The sequence below is a fragment of the Drosophila gunungcola genome (genome assembly GCF_025200985.1).
Source record: "Drosophila gunungcola strain Sukarami chromosome X unlocalized genomic scaffold, Dgunungcola_SK_2 000046F, whole genome shotgun sequence".
Classification (NCBI taxonomy): domain Eukaryota; kingdom Metazoa; phylum Arthropoda; class Insecta; order Diptera; family Drosophilidae; genus Drosophila; species Drosophila gunungcola.
In genome coordinates, this window is record NW_026453192.1 from 546,676 (window position 1) to 562,130 (window position 15,455).

General features: G+C 38.8%; 3 protein-coding genes across 4 annotated transcripts; 2 read left to right on the forward strand and 1 right to left on the reverse strand.

Moving 5' to 3' along the window:
- Positions 1-93: 93 nt before the first annotated feature.
- On the reverse strand, positions 94-15,297 carry LOC128260927 (uncharacterized). The gene is given in 9 exon segments (XM_052994279.1): positions 94-973; positions 975-1,093; positions 2,026-2,720; positions 3,371-3,756; positions 4,511-4,728; positions 4,790-4,930; positions 6,074-6,163; positions 9,022-9,197; positions 14,003-15,297. Coding segments are annotated over 9 exon segments (3,192 nt in total). The 5' UTR covers positions 14,767-15,297; the 3' UTR covers positions 94-370.
- LOC128260933 (uncharacterized) lies at positions 6,441-8,297 on the forward strand. The gene is made up of 2 exons (XM_052994291.1): positions 6,441-7,147; positions 7,771-8,297. Exons 1-2 carry the CDS (start codon positions 6,660-6,662, stop codon positions 8,165-8,167), a joined length of 885 nt encoding a protein of 294 aa, XP_052850251.1. The 5' UTR covers positions 6,441-6,659; the 3' UTR covers positions 8,168-8,297.
- LOC128260934 (uncharacterized) lies at positions 10,976-11,931 on the forward strand. 2 transcript variants are annotated; one of them, XM_052994292.1, is made up of 2 exons: positions 10,976-11,166; positions 11,235-11,931. In XM_052994292.1, the coding sequence occupies exons 1-2, from the start codon at positions 11,103-11,105 to the stop codon at positions 11,798-11,800; spliced, it is 630 nt and encodes a 209-aa protein (XP_052850252.1). In that variant the 5' UTR covers positions 10,976-11,102; the 3' UTR covers positions 11,801-11,931. The 2 variants fall into 2 exon arrangements, with proteins under 2 accessions (XP_052850252.1, XP_052850253.1); XM_052994293.1 differs by having other exon boundaries at positions 11,238-11,931.
- Positions 15,298-15,455: the final 158 nt, after the last annotated feature.

The following is a 15,455-nucleotide window of genomic DNA, read 5'->3' on the forward strand; positions in this document are numbered from 1 at the left end:
TTTTGGGTCAAACACTCTACAATGAAAATATAAATTAAAATGAAACCCATATCGATTTTTCCGGCCAAAAGTGTGCGCATTTATTAAATTTGTAATACCTATTTCCGATTAAATTACGCCTTACACTTGTGTATATTTTAATAAATTTGATGTGGCCAAAATTGTGCGCTTACATTTCATAATTTTTTTAGACCAGTGTTGTCGAGACCATCTATATTTTTTTGAATTGTATATATGTTTGTTTTAAATTTAAATTTCTTTTTTATGTTTTTGCAATAGATATAAATTTGTTGTTGTCACCTTACATCCGAAAAAAAAATACTAGCTCTTTTGGTGTCTTAGACTCTGACATTTGATAAAGACGAGCAGCCTAGACGGCGGTGCCATTGATGATGTCGTAGGGATCCCTGATCTGGTTCATGCCAAACAGACTGGCGTGGGATCGTCGTCGCTCCCGCTCGATCTCGTCCAGATCGAAGGCGTCGCTCACGTAACTGGACCTTCGCTGCTGCTGATCGTCGAAGGCGAAGCCGCGCTGGAATTTCGGTGGTCCAGAAATGGATCCTCCAGTTGCCACAGCTCCAACAGTTCCTTGAGCCACCGAAGTTGGAGTGGGATAAATGGGCTGCGGATGCTGCTGATAGCCATTCGAGTAGTTCGACGGCGACGAGGGTATCGCCGTGGGCCACTGCACCTGACCCTTGGGCGCCACCTGTTGCAAGGTCAACGTGGAGGACACGAACCGATTCTGTGACTGCAACTGCTGCTGTTGCTGCTGCTGCTGCTGCTGCTGCTGCTGGTGGTTCAGCATCAACTGGGAGAACCTCTGCTGGCTGGAGGCCAAGGGAAATCCCTGGGAGGCCAGGGAGTCGGACGACTGCCGCAGGAAGCAGCGCGGTAGAGTGCGACTCTGGCCGAGATCGGCGGGCGGCGGCAATGGCATCCGCATCCCCGGATAGCCACCCACTCCATGCCCACGCCCGGTAACTAAGATCCGTGTGCAGCGACAAATTCGAGTTGAGTCTGCGCAGCGGCTGGCCAAAGGAGTCCACGCACATGGACGAGCGACGGGGAACCACCAACTGGGCGTGGTCTGCAAGAAATGAATGGGGTTTATAACTCATTTGAAATTATACAATTTTTAATGGGTATATAAATTTTTTTAAAATTTATCTGATTAACAATTCCAAAATAAACAATTGATTTATCCACAAAAATGGGGTAGATAATCCTTTTTCGTTTCTAAGAAAAAAACATTAATTTTTACCCATTAGAATATTAATATTAACTCTGTTGGAAAATTAATGCAAATTCAGCTAACGCCAATACAGTAGTTAATTATAGTTAGCTATTGTTTTGTTGTATTAAGTTAATCGTTATTTCGAGCAGCTTAAAGATTTATTTATTTATTTCTGAAAACGGGTTAAGTCCATCTAGTATTGATTAGGCTTGATTAACTTGGTATGGGAATGTAGTTTAAACAGTGTTTGGCAAAGCTCGCCCAAAATAAAATTAACTGCTTTTCCATTCCGGTCTAAGCACGAACGTAGTCAAATATTTACCAAGAGCTATTGGGTACAAAACCTACACTAATAAAAAATAGAATAGTAAAAATAAATATCTGACTATTGAATTCAACATTTTAAATTAAACATTAAATCATAGCATTTCATACAATGCATATTAAATGGCGTGATTTCATTTTAAAATATTCAAATTAATGGGAGAAATATAAGAATTTGAAAATAGTTCTTATTTAATTTAAATGCATTTCATTTGAGTGAAATATGGCTTAAATTTAAATGAAAATTACAGATATTAAAATCAATTGCAAAGATAGTCAAATTAAAAGTCTTAAAATATTTTAATATTTCCATATTTTAAATAACTAAAAATATAAATGGATGAAAATCAATGCGAAAATATTTAAATTGAGTATACAATACTTGGAATTACTAAGTTTTTTTTTTTACCAATGCATTATAATGCATATTATAATATTTATTTATTTATTCAAAATCTCACCTCCCACCACATAGAGGTGGTCCTCCTCCAGGCGGATGAAACCGTTGTCATCCCCGTCCGCGTCATCGTCATCGTTGCGAATCGGGCCCTCCTGAAGCTCCTCCCGCTTGGCCTGCTCCGCCCGCTGCTCCTCCTCCTCCGCCTCCTCGCCGCCACTGATGTAGTATATGTTCTTGGGCTTGCTGCGCATCCCGGCCCGTCGGCAGAACTCCTGGAACAGCTCGTCCTTGGTCTTCCGCAGTCCACGCTTCAGGCCACAAAGTCGCGACTGATCCACCAGCTGCGTCTTGGATGGCGGATTGCTGGAGATCTTCGTGTTCGTATTGGTGGCCATGTTGCGCTGCTGTTTCCTTTTCATTTGGCCGGAGGCTGGAGCCGCAGTCGAGTATATTTCCGTGGCGGTGGACACTGATCGGGTGAGTGGAAATTCCTGGGGCAAATCGGCAAAGAGGGCTGGAGCTGGCAGGGGATTTGGATTTAGATCGGGATTGGGAATGGGAATGGGATTGGGATGGGGAGCGGGAGCGGGAAGAGAAAGGGGCAGGGGCAGAGGAGGAACAGGAGCAGGAAAGGGAACAGGAAGGGGAACGGGAGCGGAGGACACCGACGCCTCTGTGCAGAGCTCGTTCAGCGATTTTGCAAAACTACGAGAGTGCAGATTGCACTTGGACACCGCCGGCTTCTCAAAGTAGAAACTGAAATTAAAATGCAATAGCTTATTAATACAATTATTCTCTAATGATAATAGAATATACATTAAAAAGTTATAAAATCAATATATGAACTAAATTGGCCCAAATAGTAAATAAATAAGTTAAACAAAATAAAATACACCAGCTTCTCAATACAATATTAAAACATAATAGACATTATATGATACGAAATTAAAATGTGCAGTAGTAGACATACAAATTTGTGAAATTAGTTAGCCCCCAAACAAAACCTAAATAATATGTGATTTTGGGTAATTGGTTTTCAAAATGTTATAAATGTTTTTTTTTTTTTTTTTGTATTGTTTTGATTGCATTTCTTACTAAGCAATAACGATAAATCCCTTAAAAACTGTAAATTGAATTGTTTTATACTAAATATTACATCAAAGCAAGAATGGATTTCTATTTTCTGGTACAAATTTTAAAGAATTTAATAACAACAAATTAAATAAATTTAAAACCCAAGAAATAATATTACTTAGCTTTTAAATTTAGATACACTTTATTTAATGAAACCAAGGAAAAATACCAAATAAAAAATGTTATTATTTATTAAAATTATTGTGGCTACAAACTAGAGATTTGAAAAGAACTTTAAAAGAGGATATCTTATAAATCCCTGGATTGCTCACCGCCTGTCCAGGTCGTTGTGTAGATAGAGATTTAGATTCGATCCCGCATTCGGATGTTTGCGACATGCTCCGGGCAGGGTCTGAGTCTGTCCGGGATGACCCATGAGTACGGTATTTCCGGGGTGTCCCCGGGCCGCATCGTGGACCTGGTGGAGCCGCGAATTGGCGGTCCTCAGGATACCGTGGGTTGGCTGCACCGCTGACTGTGGGTGGTGCGTCGAGTGGTGACCCCCTTGATGACCCCCCTGGTGACCTCCACCGCTGAGTGCTTCCTGGCTGGCGGTGATGGCGCCGGGCTGCTTGTACCGCTTGTAAGAGTCGCTCAGTGGATGCTGACCCTCCTTGAACTTGCCTTGGATAGTTGCCACACTGAAACAGGGCAGGCGCTAAGGAAAATAATATATATATGAATAGTAAAGTAGATAAAGTATACAGAGTGCGGCGGATAAGATGCAGCTAATCCCCGGGAGTCTCATCCGGCGTCGCATGCATTTAGGCTGAAAGGCTTCTGCAGTCGAACGGGAGAATTACATATCTAAGGGTGGACAATGACCCCCGGATGCACTAACAAAAAATGTATTGACAAATTGAACATAAACTTTTGAAAGTAAAAAAAATGTGTTTATAATTTAATATTTATATAATATATTATATTTTCATACATTCTTTATAAATAGAAAATAAAACTTAATTATTATAATAAAATTTACTTACATTTATGTATGGTATAAAATAATATTCAAATTAATGAAACTTTAATTCAATATTATTAATTAATTGTTTAAATGTAATTTGATTATTTAAAGAATGGCTAATAAAAATAATAAATTGAAACATAAAAGATAAAATTCTTTAAATAAATAATAATTTAAAACACATACATTCTAAATATTCGAAAAAAAATATATTTAAATCAAATATTATATATAAAACTTGTATATAATGTATATGGATTATTAAAGGAGTATCTTACAAAATTAAATGATAATTATGGTATATTGAATATAACAATTTATACAACATTTGTTGTTAATATATTTTAAATTAGATCAAAATAGTCTTTATTTATTAAGTGATTTATATTTATATGAAGGTGTCATCTTTTTTTAGTACCATAACATGAGTTTTCAGAATACTCACACTATAGTAGCTGATCTCCTGCAAATTAATAAAGAGGAATATGTTCAGGACACCAACGAATTCCGTGACGATAAATCCAAAGACGAAGAGAAAGAAGCTCTGGCCGTAGGAGACCTTGATGAGGGCGGGCTGTAGGGTAGAGCGGGGTCTCAACTTGGAACCGATTTCCGCCTTTAGTATTGATATATAGGCAATCAGGCCAATTAGCATGACGAGACCTGAAATCCAGGAAAATAAAGAACTTGGGCGATTTAACTTTAAAACTACTGGCAAACTTACCGCTGACAATAAAGAGAATTCCGGCGCTAAAATAATACAGATTGTTTTGATGCGAGCATGTGGGGATCAGAAAAACTATAAAGCTGATCACTAAAAAGACCCCGGCAGCCAGGAAAATTGGACAGGATTTGGTGACCGTATCTGTTGGATAAAAGTTGGTCAGGTATTCATTTCTATTGCGTGTTTTTCATGAAATTGAAGTTTGAACAGTGCTTTAACAATGCTATTAAAATGTAATTCCGCTGCTGTGCGTTTCGTTTATTAAATGTGCTACTTTTCTGGGCTCCATTTTTTAGCCCATATGCCTGTGCTCTGACTTTCCAAAAAATGTTATTTCCCTTTCCTCTTTTTTTTTGACCTGGCCAGTGACAAAATATCCTGCGGCTTAGCAAAAAAAAAAAAAAACGTTGGGACAGTAACAGGGACCGGTGAAAAATAGAAATCAAAAAAAAAAAAATTCCACCCAAGGCAACTCCCTATTTTGGCCGACTGTTTAATAGTTTTATTTTTTTTGAAATTGTCACCAGCGGCAGGTTTGAAATTAGTTTGAGCGCTGGAACAAAACAAAATTAATGGGAACATTTCAAATCGATGGTCAATTGTGTGAAAATTAATGGAATTTCAACCGTCTCTGGATATTGGTATTTTGGCAAAGAGTAGGCAGTTGATTTGGCCAGCTATGAAATGTGGGTGAAATCTTATAATGGATATTGGAAATGTTCAGCCATTGTCATCATCCCCCTGACCCCGTTACACCCCGTTCTCCCCACACTATGCGAAGACCACAAATCATTGGGACAAAACTTTGCCGACTGAGGCCAAAGGCCTTTAATTAAAATTCATCCAACTAAAGTTGTATTATGTGCATATGCGTTTTCTGGGCCAACTAACAACAATAAATCAATTTCAATTTGGCCCAGTCATCTGGAGGGGAAAAGTGGCTGAGGGAAAACGGGGACGGCATTCACCTGGTTAAATGCCAAATGCCAGTTAAGCTTATTAAGGTTTATTTGCGCCTTAAAACGCGGCAGTTAAGACGGATTCATCCAGCGGCCTGGACTGAAGGCCATCAATTGCAATGGTACACGGAGAAAATTATGTTTGGAGCGGAGGGAATTTACAATATAGTAGCAGTGTTTCTTTTTGAGAAATTGTAATGCAGAGTTGCCATTTTGTTTGTATATTGAAAACTATTTATCATATTCGTAATCGTATTCGTAATCCGAAAAATATTAAAATATTTTTAAATTTAACAGCCAATGGCCAACAATGATTGGTACTTACAGGGTATTGCTGCTGTTGAGTCGTGTGGATCCGGTTGGTAGCCCTCATGGGGAAAGTAGTCGATCTTTACGCAATTCCAGGTGTCAACACCTAAAAACACAGATTTTTTAATACTTAACGATGAGAAAAAAACCTTTCCAAAATAAACCCACACCATTTGTAATATTAAATAGACATTAAAAATAAAGGAAAACCATTTAGAAAATTTAAAATTTTGTTTTTCAATTACAAAATCCTGCTTTTCGGATAAATCAAATAATGTTTTAGTCATAACAATGCCATTAATAGCAAAAAAAAATGGAATGTCATACCTCAATGATTTCGTAATCAACATTCAAACCTGGAAATTTTTACTTTTCGTACATTTTTGCAACATTTTGTGATGTAACCCCTTTAAAAAAATGCAAAAATTGGATAAATACTGTATATTTGGAAAGCCTTAGAATTTATTTTATAAACTATTGTAATGAATAATATGTATAAATCATAGTACTCCCTGTCACACAATTGCAAACCCAGATGTAGACAATCAAACAGATATACTCGCACCCAGTCGAAATAAATCGGATTCCCGTGGAGTCCCAAGATGCCGTTGGCCAAGAAGACGATAAAATCGAAGACCACATCGCAGATGCAGGTGGAGCCGCATCAGGTAAAGAAGCCCATGGCCGAGACCGACCCCAAGGCCAAGTCGAAGACCAAGGTCAAGGTGAAGGTGAAGGTAAATGGTAAGGGCAGCCCCTCGCTGGCGGAGCGGGGCAGCGGCGATGGACCGCACCAGGTGGCCGCCCAGCCGAGCCTGGTGGCGCTCCACTTCATGGACATATCGCTGCGCCACTCCGACATCCAGCTGCTGCAGTCCGACCACGAGGGCGTCAACGAGCGGCTGGTGGCCTTTTACTACGCCCACCTGCAGCACCGGCGGTACCGCTCCCAGCCGGACCTGCACTTCCTCAATCCGGCCCTGGTCGCCCAACTCCGCCACATGGACATGCGCCAGCTGTGGACGGTGGTGCACGAACGCCGCCTCCACGAGAAACAGTTCATCCTACTGCCGCTGGCCACCCACCCAAGGTCGGTAGAAATTGACTGCATTTTAAATATTTATCCAATATTTTGCCATTGTGCAAAAGAAATTACTCTGACCCTTTTATTTCACGAGTCAAATAAAGTAATTGGTATTAATATTTAAAGTTACAAATTTGTTCAAACACTCGTCGAATCTTTTGATGTTGATAAAAAATCTTAAAAGAAAAATTTGATTACAACTTTTTGAGTTCACTATTTTCAAAAAAGGAAATTAGCAAAGCAACGTATTTCAACTGAGGCCTGAAAGTCCATATTTCCGAAAGTATTGATCTGATAAAATTAAAGTTTAGCAGGTTTAAAAACCAATTTTATAAAAACATTTTTTTTTTTAGAAACCTAATTTACACCTGTATATAATAATGATAATATAATAATTACGCATTACATTTAAGCAATATTAAAAGATGTTTGATATCAGAATTATTTTGTTATATTTTTCTTATATTTTTAAAAGCTCAAAAATTTCACAAGGTTTTAACTATAAGTTATTTTTATAAGACTTAATTTATAATTAAATGTGTGCTTGGTAACTCTTTAATTCTTTAATTTAAATTTGCAATTCTTGAAACCTTTTGACAAAGAGCCCTAAATAAGCTTCTAAATCGCAGACCCCACGGTCACTGGTCCCTTTTGCTGGTCTCACGCCCGGATCGCAAGTTCTACCATTACGATTCACTTGACAACTGCCACTCGATGTTGGCCTACGCGGTTACGGAAACTTTGCGAGCGCCCCTCGAAGCCTGGAAGTTCGTCCTGACCACGGGCCGTTGTCTCCAGCAGCAGCGCCAATCGCCGCACAAGGAGGGCCGCGATCGCGATCGGGATCCCACCTCCGGGATCCACCTGATGTGCATGTCGGAGCACGTGGCTGACTATGTGTCCAGGTGTGAGTACGCCACCAGTTCGCTGCTTATTGCCTGGGATCAGATCAGTGGGATGCGCACCCACCTCCTCGAACTGATCCTGTCGCTCGGTGGCATCCTGCCACCCAAAAAGAGCCACTAAAAAAAGGGGCCCTCTTTTCGTTGCCCCATGTTCGTTTTGGTTTCATTCGTTTGCCGCACAATTAAATCAAATAAAAATTCAACAAATATAAGACACAAATCAACAAAATCAGCAATAATTTAAATTGTTTTATCAATTTTTGAGGCGGTTACTGGATGGATGCTAGTAAATTCATAGGAATATTTTAATCTGTTGCCTTTTTGATTTATTAATATCAAACAATAGTTAACCAAAATTCAAATAAGCAAATACAAATTATGAATATGTTCTTTGTTATTAAATTACTTTGTTAATACTAGAAATAATAGCTATATTTAAATTATTCTGATTTGCTTGTGAATTTAAACTATAGTCTAAAAAATATGCTATTTATCCTATAAAAGTGCCTTTTACAAAGTAATAATATTTAAAATTTATTTATTGCTCTTTAACTAAAGTTTAGTATGTGTGTATATAAATAATTAAAATAATCAATTAGGAATTGCTACTTCAAATTATATTATAAAATGTAGCTTAAGTTACCATAACCTTCTCAGGAAAATGCATTAAAGAGGATAAATGTCAGCGTGTGCCTTTAGTGATTGACAGATTGATTGATTGACCATCTGACTGACTGCAGATAAATTTAGTGAAATCTGGGTCCTCGGGCTGCCACCAGCCACAGTTATTAAAGCCCCAAAAATCCAGGTAGGTTCTCCAACTGGCCCGCCCCAAAAAAAAATGAAAGCCGAACAATCCAACCACCTTGACTGCTTTGAGTTGGCCATGCCACATTTGTCCGCCTTTCGCAATGTGCGTGTGGCTTGGTGCTTGGTGCTCCAAAAGCTGGAGAGGAATGTGGTGCTGAAACTCACCTGACGGCGTGGTGCACAAAATCCAGAGACTGGACTTGGTAAACTTGGTGATGTAGGCGCCATCGTCCAGGGCATTAAAGTTGGCCGTTCCGTTGTAGTTGGCATTGGGCAGCTTTTCCTCCGTGAAGAGCCACTGGGGACCAGCCAAAGCGGCGATGACAATGGCCACCGATATGCTGCAGGAAATGGTAGTAGTGGAAATTAGACACTTGACAAAATGGCATATAGCTGTTTCACTATCCCTAAGTCAACAAGTTCTTAAAAAAAAAAATAGATTCAATTATTTGGTACTTTTTTAAAGCCGCTTATTAAAATCTTTTAAATTTTATATGGATTTATTTTTAATACAAATGGTTAGGCGTTAATACGAAATACCTATTTTCTTGCATCAAAAATCACCCAATACCAAGTTACCAAAATATTTTAATTTTGCAAGCAGATCAATTATTTGCATTTTTATGGCATTATGTAAATTCTCTAATATTTTATATACTTTGTTTATCTACAAGAGTCTACAAGTAATACTAGGGTTTATGTCTCAATAAGATTCTTTTATTACTGTAATGTTTTTAGCAAATATAAACGAAAAATAAAAAATGAAGTTACCAAAGCTCAAATTTTTTAAAATATTAAAATTTTATACTCGTAAACATAAATGCGATCTGTGCTGTTCCTTTAATTAAGATACTTAACTAAATACTTAAATTGCCTAAAATATTTATGTATGTTATAAAGCAATCATAGTTATTTAAGAAATCTTAATTTTTGGCCAAGGGGCCAATAAATATTGAAAATAACATTTTAGCAGACTTAATGCACAGTATTAGTCAATTTTTTGTAGTGCTTTTTGAGAGATGAGAAAGTTGCATTCCCTAAATCAGATTCGATGTGGGTGGTGAGTTGGGGCTCTGAGTGTAATCATGGGAAATGCCTATCCCAGGCGCTCTGGGCTCTCCAAAAATTGTGTGGGGCTGCTGATTAAAAATACTTCAACCTGTTTTGTGGTTGGGGGGAATTTGCCAAAAACGAGGCCAAAAATCCACAAAAACAAAAAGAAAGTTAATGCGTGCGAGGCCTCCCACACACATCACACACACATGACACACACATCACACACACATCACACACACACACACACTCCCAGTGATATGCAAATAAATGTCGCCACCCAAAAACGAGGAGCACAAATAAAATGGTTGGCGCTGAAAAATGTGCAAAAAAAAAAAGAAAAAAGAGAAGCATTGGAAATGCGAGAAAAGGTCAAAGGACTGTGGAGTTTTTCTTTTTTTTTTAGAGGGATCGCTGTAGAAAGTCGTCACCTCGTCGCCCAGGTATTTGTGAATACATTCATGAGTGCACTCGAATGCCAATATTTACTCAGTTCGGCTCCGAGCGTAGTCACAAGGGCCGATATGGATTTTATGTGTTGTTATAGTACTCAATATTGTTTTAAGAAATTGACAATTGATTTGTGCGTCAACATTGTTTTTTTTTGTTTTTTTTTTTTATTATTTCAACGAATTAAAGCCAGAATAATTAAAGGTTTTCAATTAATAGTTATTATAAGAAACTGCCGGAAATGTTTCCTAAATTGTTTGTTTAATTATGTATTATTTTTCGTTTTGAAAGTGTTTCTTAGCATTTTGGCAAAATGCTAAAGGCTAGTTGATTGGTAAAGCATAATTAAATTTAGATTTACTTTCTTTATTTGCTTAACTATGTGTGATAGTTAATATATGTGTGGTTTGGCTGATGGTGAACCAAAAATAGGTTTCTTCCAACCAAAAGCCACACGTCTCCTCAGCTTGAAACCTATGCACCAAGGTCTCAGTAGCCAATGGAACGATTAGTCGGACCTAAAGGTATCGATATAAAGGGTTTAGGGTTTCCACAGTTGGCCCTTATGTTGTCACGGCATCTGTCAAATGCCGGTGACATTGCTGTTCTGATTTGATTGCTCTCTTTCTATTCATTTGAACGTTGATGACTTGCAGCTCTGATTTTCCTCATTTTGTGAATAGATTTTTGTTCCGATTTGTGTGGTAACTTAATAAGTGCTATTAAAAAAAAAAAAAGGAATAATGCGCAGCATGTTTTCGAATCGCTACGACAAAAAACGTAATGAGTTCTACGATAATTATGAAGGTGAGTGTTTAAGAGGTTAGCTTCTTGGATGAGAACTTTAGGGACCTATTGTCTGACTCCCTTTTTAGCAGCCAGAGAACTGCATCCGAGTTTGCCCTTGTACGAGCGGCCAGTGGAGCCGGACGAGTTAATGGCCTTCACTCCATCAGGCGGCAGGCGCTTGAAGTCCTATCGCCAGATGGCCAATCATTCGCGGGAGCAGCTGCTGAGCGACTCCTGGCTGTCCAGCCATACACTGCCCATAGCGGTGCGCCGCAATCTCGAGCTGAGGATTCAAAGTCTCCTGATGCCGAGGTACGATCCAACGGTGGCCACCCACGAATTTAGCCATAATGGGATACCACGTCGTGGTCGTCCTCCCTCCGCCGCCACGATGGCCAAATTTGCTTCCAATTTTGCCGTTCAAGTTGGCGGAATTCCTTGTCCTATTAACGGCCAGAATGAGGATGAGGATGAGGATGATAGCCAGGAGACGGATGACTCCAAGGATTCGGAAAGAATACGAACTCATCGATGTCGTGGGCTACTACGACCCGGAATCGACACCGGAGTCAGATGTTGTCCTCAATTTGGCCAAGTTCGAGCCACTGCAAGAGGCGGGCAAGCGGGACTGCGTATATGGGAAGGCCAATAGACGTAAGAAAATGATCAAGGACCAAGGCCACAATTTGTCTAAGGATCTGCAGCAGGAACATAACCATTACCCTTCTCCGATCCACGATACCGATACCGACGAGGACAAGGAAAATATCCCACTTATTTTCACGGTGAACTCATTTTTGGAGGACTATGAGACAAACACTCGCTACTTTGTTTGCCCAGTGAAAAGCTGCCAGGAGATATTTGTACTGCGGTGAGTTCAACCTTAAGGAATATCACCAGGTGGAAAACTTGGAATAGTAAAAGCTAAATACATATCATACTCTATAGCTAATGGTACATAGATTTATCGTTTACCCTGAAAACATTACAGTTTGGTTAGGAATTAGGAATGTCTATTAGGATGGTCAAATAATGTAAGTCTCTCCCTGACCGTTTAGTGCGGTAGGTTTTGGTGTGCATTAAATATGATTAGGAAATTTTAAAATTTAATAGAGTTAAAATTTAATAGAACTATAACTTTAGTTACGTACAAATTAGATGAAATTTCATTGAGAGATTGTGAACAAGTTTCGATTTGGTATCAATATTTAAAATTGAGTTTCAATTATTGATGAAAAACTTTATTTTTTGACTTAAAAAATATAATTAATAAAAAAAATTTTAGAATGGATAAGGAAAATTTTTTGTTTAAGTTTATTTAATAGACTTATATATTCCTATCTTTTATAAATGTTGTAATCTTTTTCAATATACATATATATATATTTTCAGCCGCGATTACTACAAGCACCAGCGCGATTCCGGGCACCACAGCTGGTCACACAAATGCGACAAGTGTGGCCAGATCTTTCGCACAGCTGGCTTCAAACGCATGCATGCCGACAAAGCCTGCGAACTCAATCTGAAGAAAAAGAAATTCAAAACCGAATGAAATTAAGCAACTTGTTCGGGAACGATGCCAAAACAAATCCCTCCTACCTCCCTCACTTATTCTTTCTTTCTGTCACACGGCGATAAATGTATTGTCATATAACAAAAAAATTTTTTTTCAATTTTGCTTTAAAATGATAATTATAGCTCTTTAATATACAAATTCGAATATTTTGAAAATATTTTTTGTATTTTAAGTGGTTACCTAAAAATACTAATATACAAACAAATATTTTTGGTAATATAAAAATAAATATAAATATCAAAATAGAAACAAAAGCGACTTCAGAGTTCATTTAAAAATAATACAAAAAAAAAAATATTCCTTCGGAACAAATTTGAAAGAAACAAATGGTTGGCTTGTGGTAATTTTTCCCTGTGCACTTCCGTGCGAAATAGTTTGCGAACAAATTAAGCCCACTTTGCAGTGATTTGTGTCGCTAACACAATTATTTGTCAAGCAACAAGGATGAAGGAGGCGCAAGGATGTATGGATGTGGACGTCCTGGTTGCTCCTGTGACAAGGACGAGCTGCCTTTTCCCGTTGGTCCGTGGATGTTGCTGCGAAGCACGTGAAACCTGTTTCCTCAGCTCCTTTAAAAATCAAATGGGATGGGCAGAAATTGTGTGTGCGCGCGCGATTTCTGCAGGAATTCAAGCTGCTGGCATTTAATTTAAAGGATTCGACTATTTAGTTTCTTCCCTTAGGGAATTTCCAGCATTTTCCTTTCTGAAAAACCTGTGACATTGGACCTGGACCCTTAAAGCTGTCCGGCAGTCAACTAAAGCCGTGCTGAATAATAAACAACACTTGAAAGTTGGCTAAAAATAAAACGTAATAACTGGCACAAACCTTGGGAAAAATTTTAAATAACAATTAAATAGAATAAAAACAAGATATTTTTGACTAATAATAAATACAAATGTTTTAAGTAGCTTACAAACATAAGAGTTAAATTAAATGTTTAAGTGTTAAGCTAAAAATTCTTTTGCGCAACATTTGTAGAAAACAAAATGCCAAGTTTAATAATAATATTTAACTAAAGAGGAAAATAGTTTTACCCCACAAAATAAATAGTTATAAAATTCCTTTGTACACAATATTTTCTTTCAAGCATTAACAGAATTGCATTTTTTCTATTTCTTTTAAGAAAGTAAGACTCAATTTACTTATCTTAACAGTTATCGCTTTCAACCATTATCTAGTACCGAAAATATTTGTATTTTAGACATGGGCAAATATCAGCATAAAAGAAGAACAATTTAAAGGTCTGATAATAAAGAAGTCTGATCACGTACTAACCTGGCGGCAACAGGTGTGAGGAGCCACAGGTAGCTTCCGTTGATGGTGGTCATGTTGCTATTGCCACCCTGCGGATCGGAAGCAACAGCAGCACCAGTGGCCAGCCGATGTTGCTGCTGTGGCTGGACATGTTGCTGTTGCGTCCGTCGCTGTTGGTGCTGCTGCTGCTGCTGCTGTTGCATCTCTTTGGCTGACTGATGGCGATTCAAAGAGGCCACCTGTCGCTGCTGTTGGTGTTGGTGTTGCTGCTGTTGGTGTTGTTGCTGCTGCTGTGGTTGCCGTTGCTGCTGCTGTCGTCGGTTGTTTTGGTTGCTCGCGATCTTGCTGTTGTGATTGCTGATGCTGGTGATGTTATTCAGCTGCAGATCGCTAAAACTGCCAGCCAGAGAACCAAATCCCGTGGCTGGAATACTCCCGGATATCGTGTTGATCACACCAGCGTTCTGATGTTGCTGCGGTGCAAATCGCTGGCCACGCGGCAATGTTGCATAGGGCGAGTGTTGCTGGTGTTGATGCTGCTGCTGTTGGGGATGCAGCAACTGTTGCTGCTCTTGCTGTTGCGATGGGTGACTGTGCTCGATGGATGCACTGGTGGTCAACTGGTGGATGGCCATTGGCTGCCTTTCGATGGTGTTGCAGTTGACATTCGCTGGCCGGAAGTTGCTGTTGTTGTTGTTGATGTTGTTGTTGTAGGGACTTTCGCTGTTTATGCTGTGCGTTGAGGCCACGCGAAACACATTGGGCACCGAAGGATAATCCCTCATTTTTACTTTTAACCAACTTCACTTAATCAAAACCAAAAAAAAAAAATATTAAAAAAAAAACTAAACTAAAATGTTCAACACTTTGAAAGCGCGCCAAAAAATAAATGGATTTTGGCTTAGATTTCTGGCTGACACGTCCGTTGCGCTGAAGAACTTTCACTCGACTAAGGGAATACATTGGTCCTGGCCAAAGGACTCAACTCGGCCATGTAAAAACGAGCCGAAACGAACGACTTCGGCTGCTCCGGATGATGATGTTGCTGTCGTGCTGTTGCTGCTGTTGATGTTGCTGTTGCTGTTGATGTTGCTGTTGCTTTTGCTGCTGCTCACAGACGATTATAAAACACAGCAGCCATATTTTATCTCCGCTTTTGATGGTCTCCATTCGGCAGCAATCTACGCCTGATGGCCATCGCCAATCCTTGATTCGTTGCTTCCTTGGCAGACCCAAATATGGCGGCTATGACCAATGGAAAATTAACTTTTTCATTTGCACAGCCACAAAAACGCAAGGATCTCGAATTTCAGCTTGGGATTTTGGACAGGTCTTATTAATTATTCTGAATATGAAAGTTACAGAGAGCATATGCCCAAAATCTATGCACTGGAATATAAATTATGAGTATTTTTTTTAGGAATACCGATTTTTTTGTGAGTTTAAAATAAAAGCAAATTAATACGAAATAACT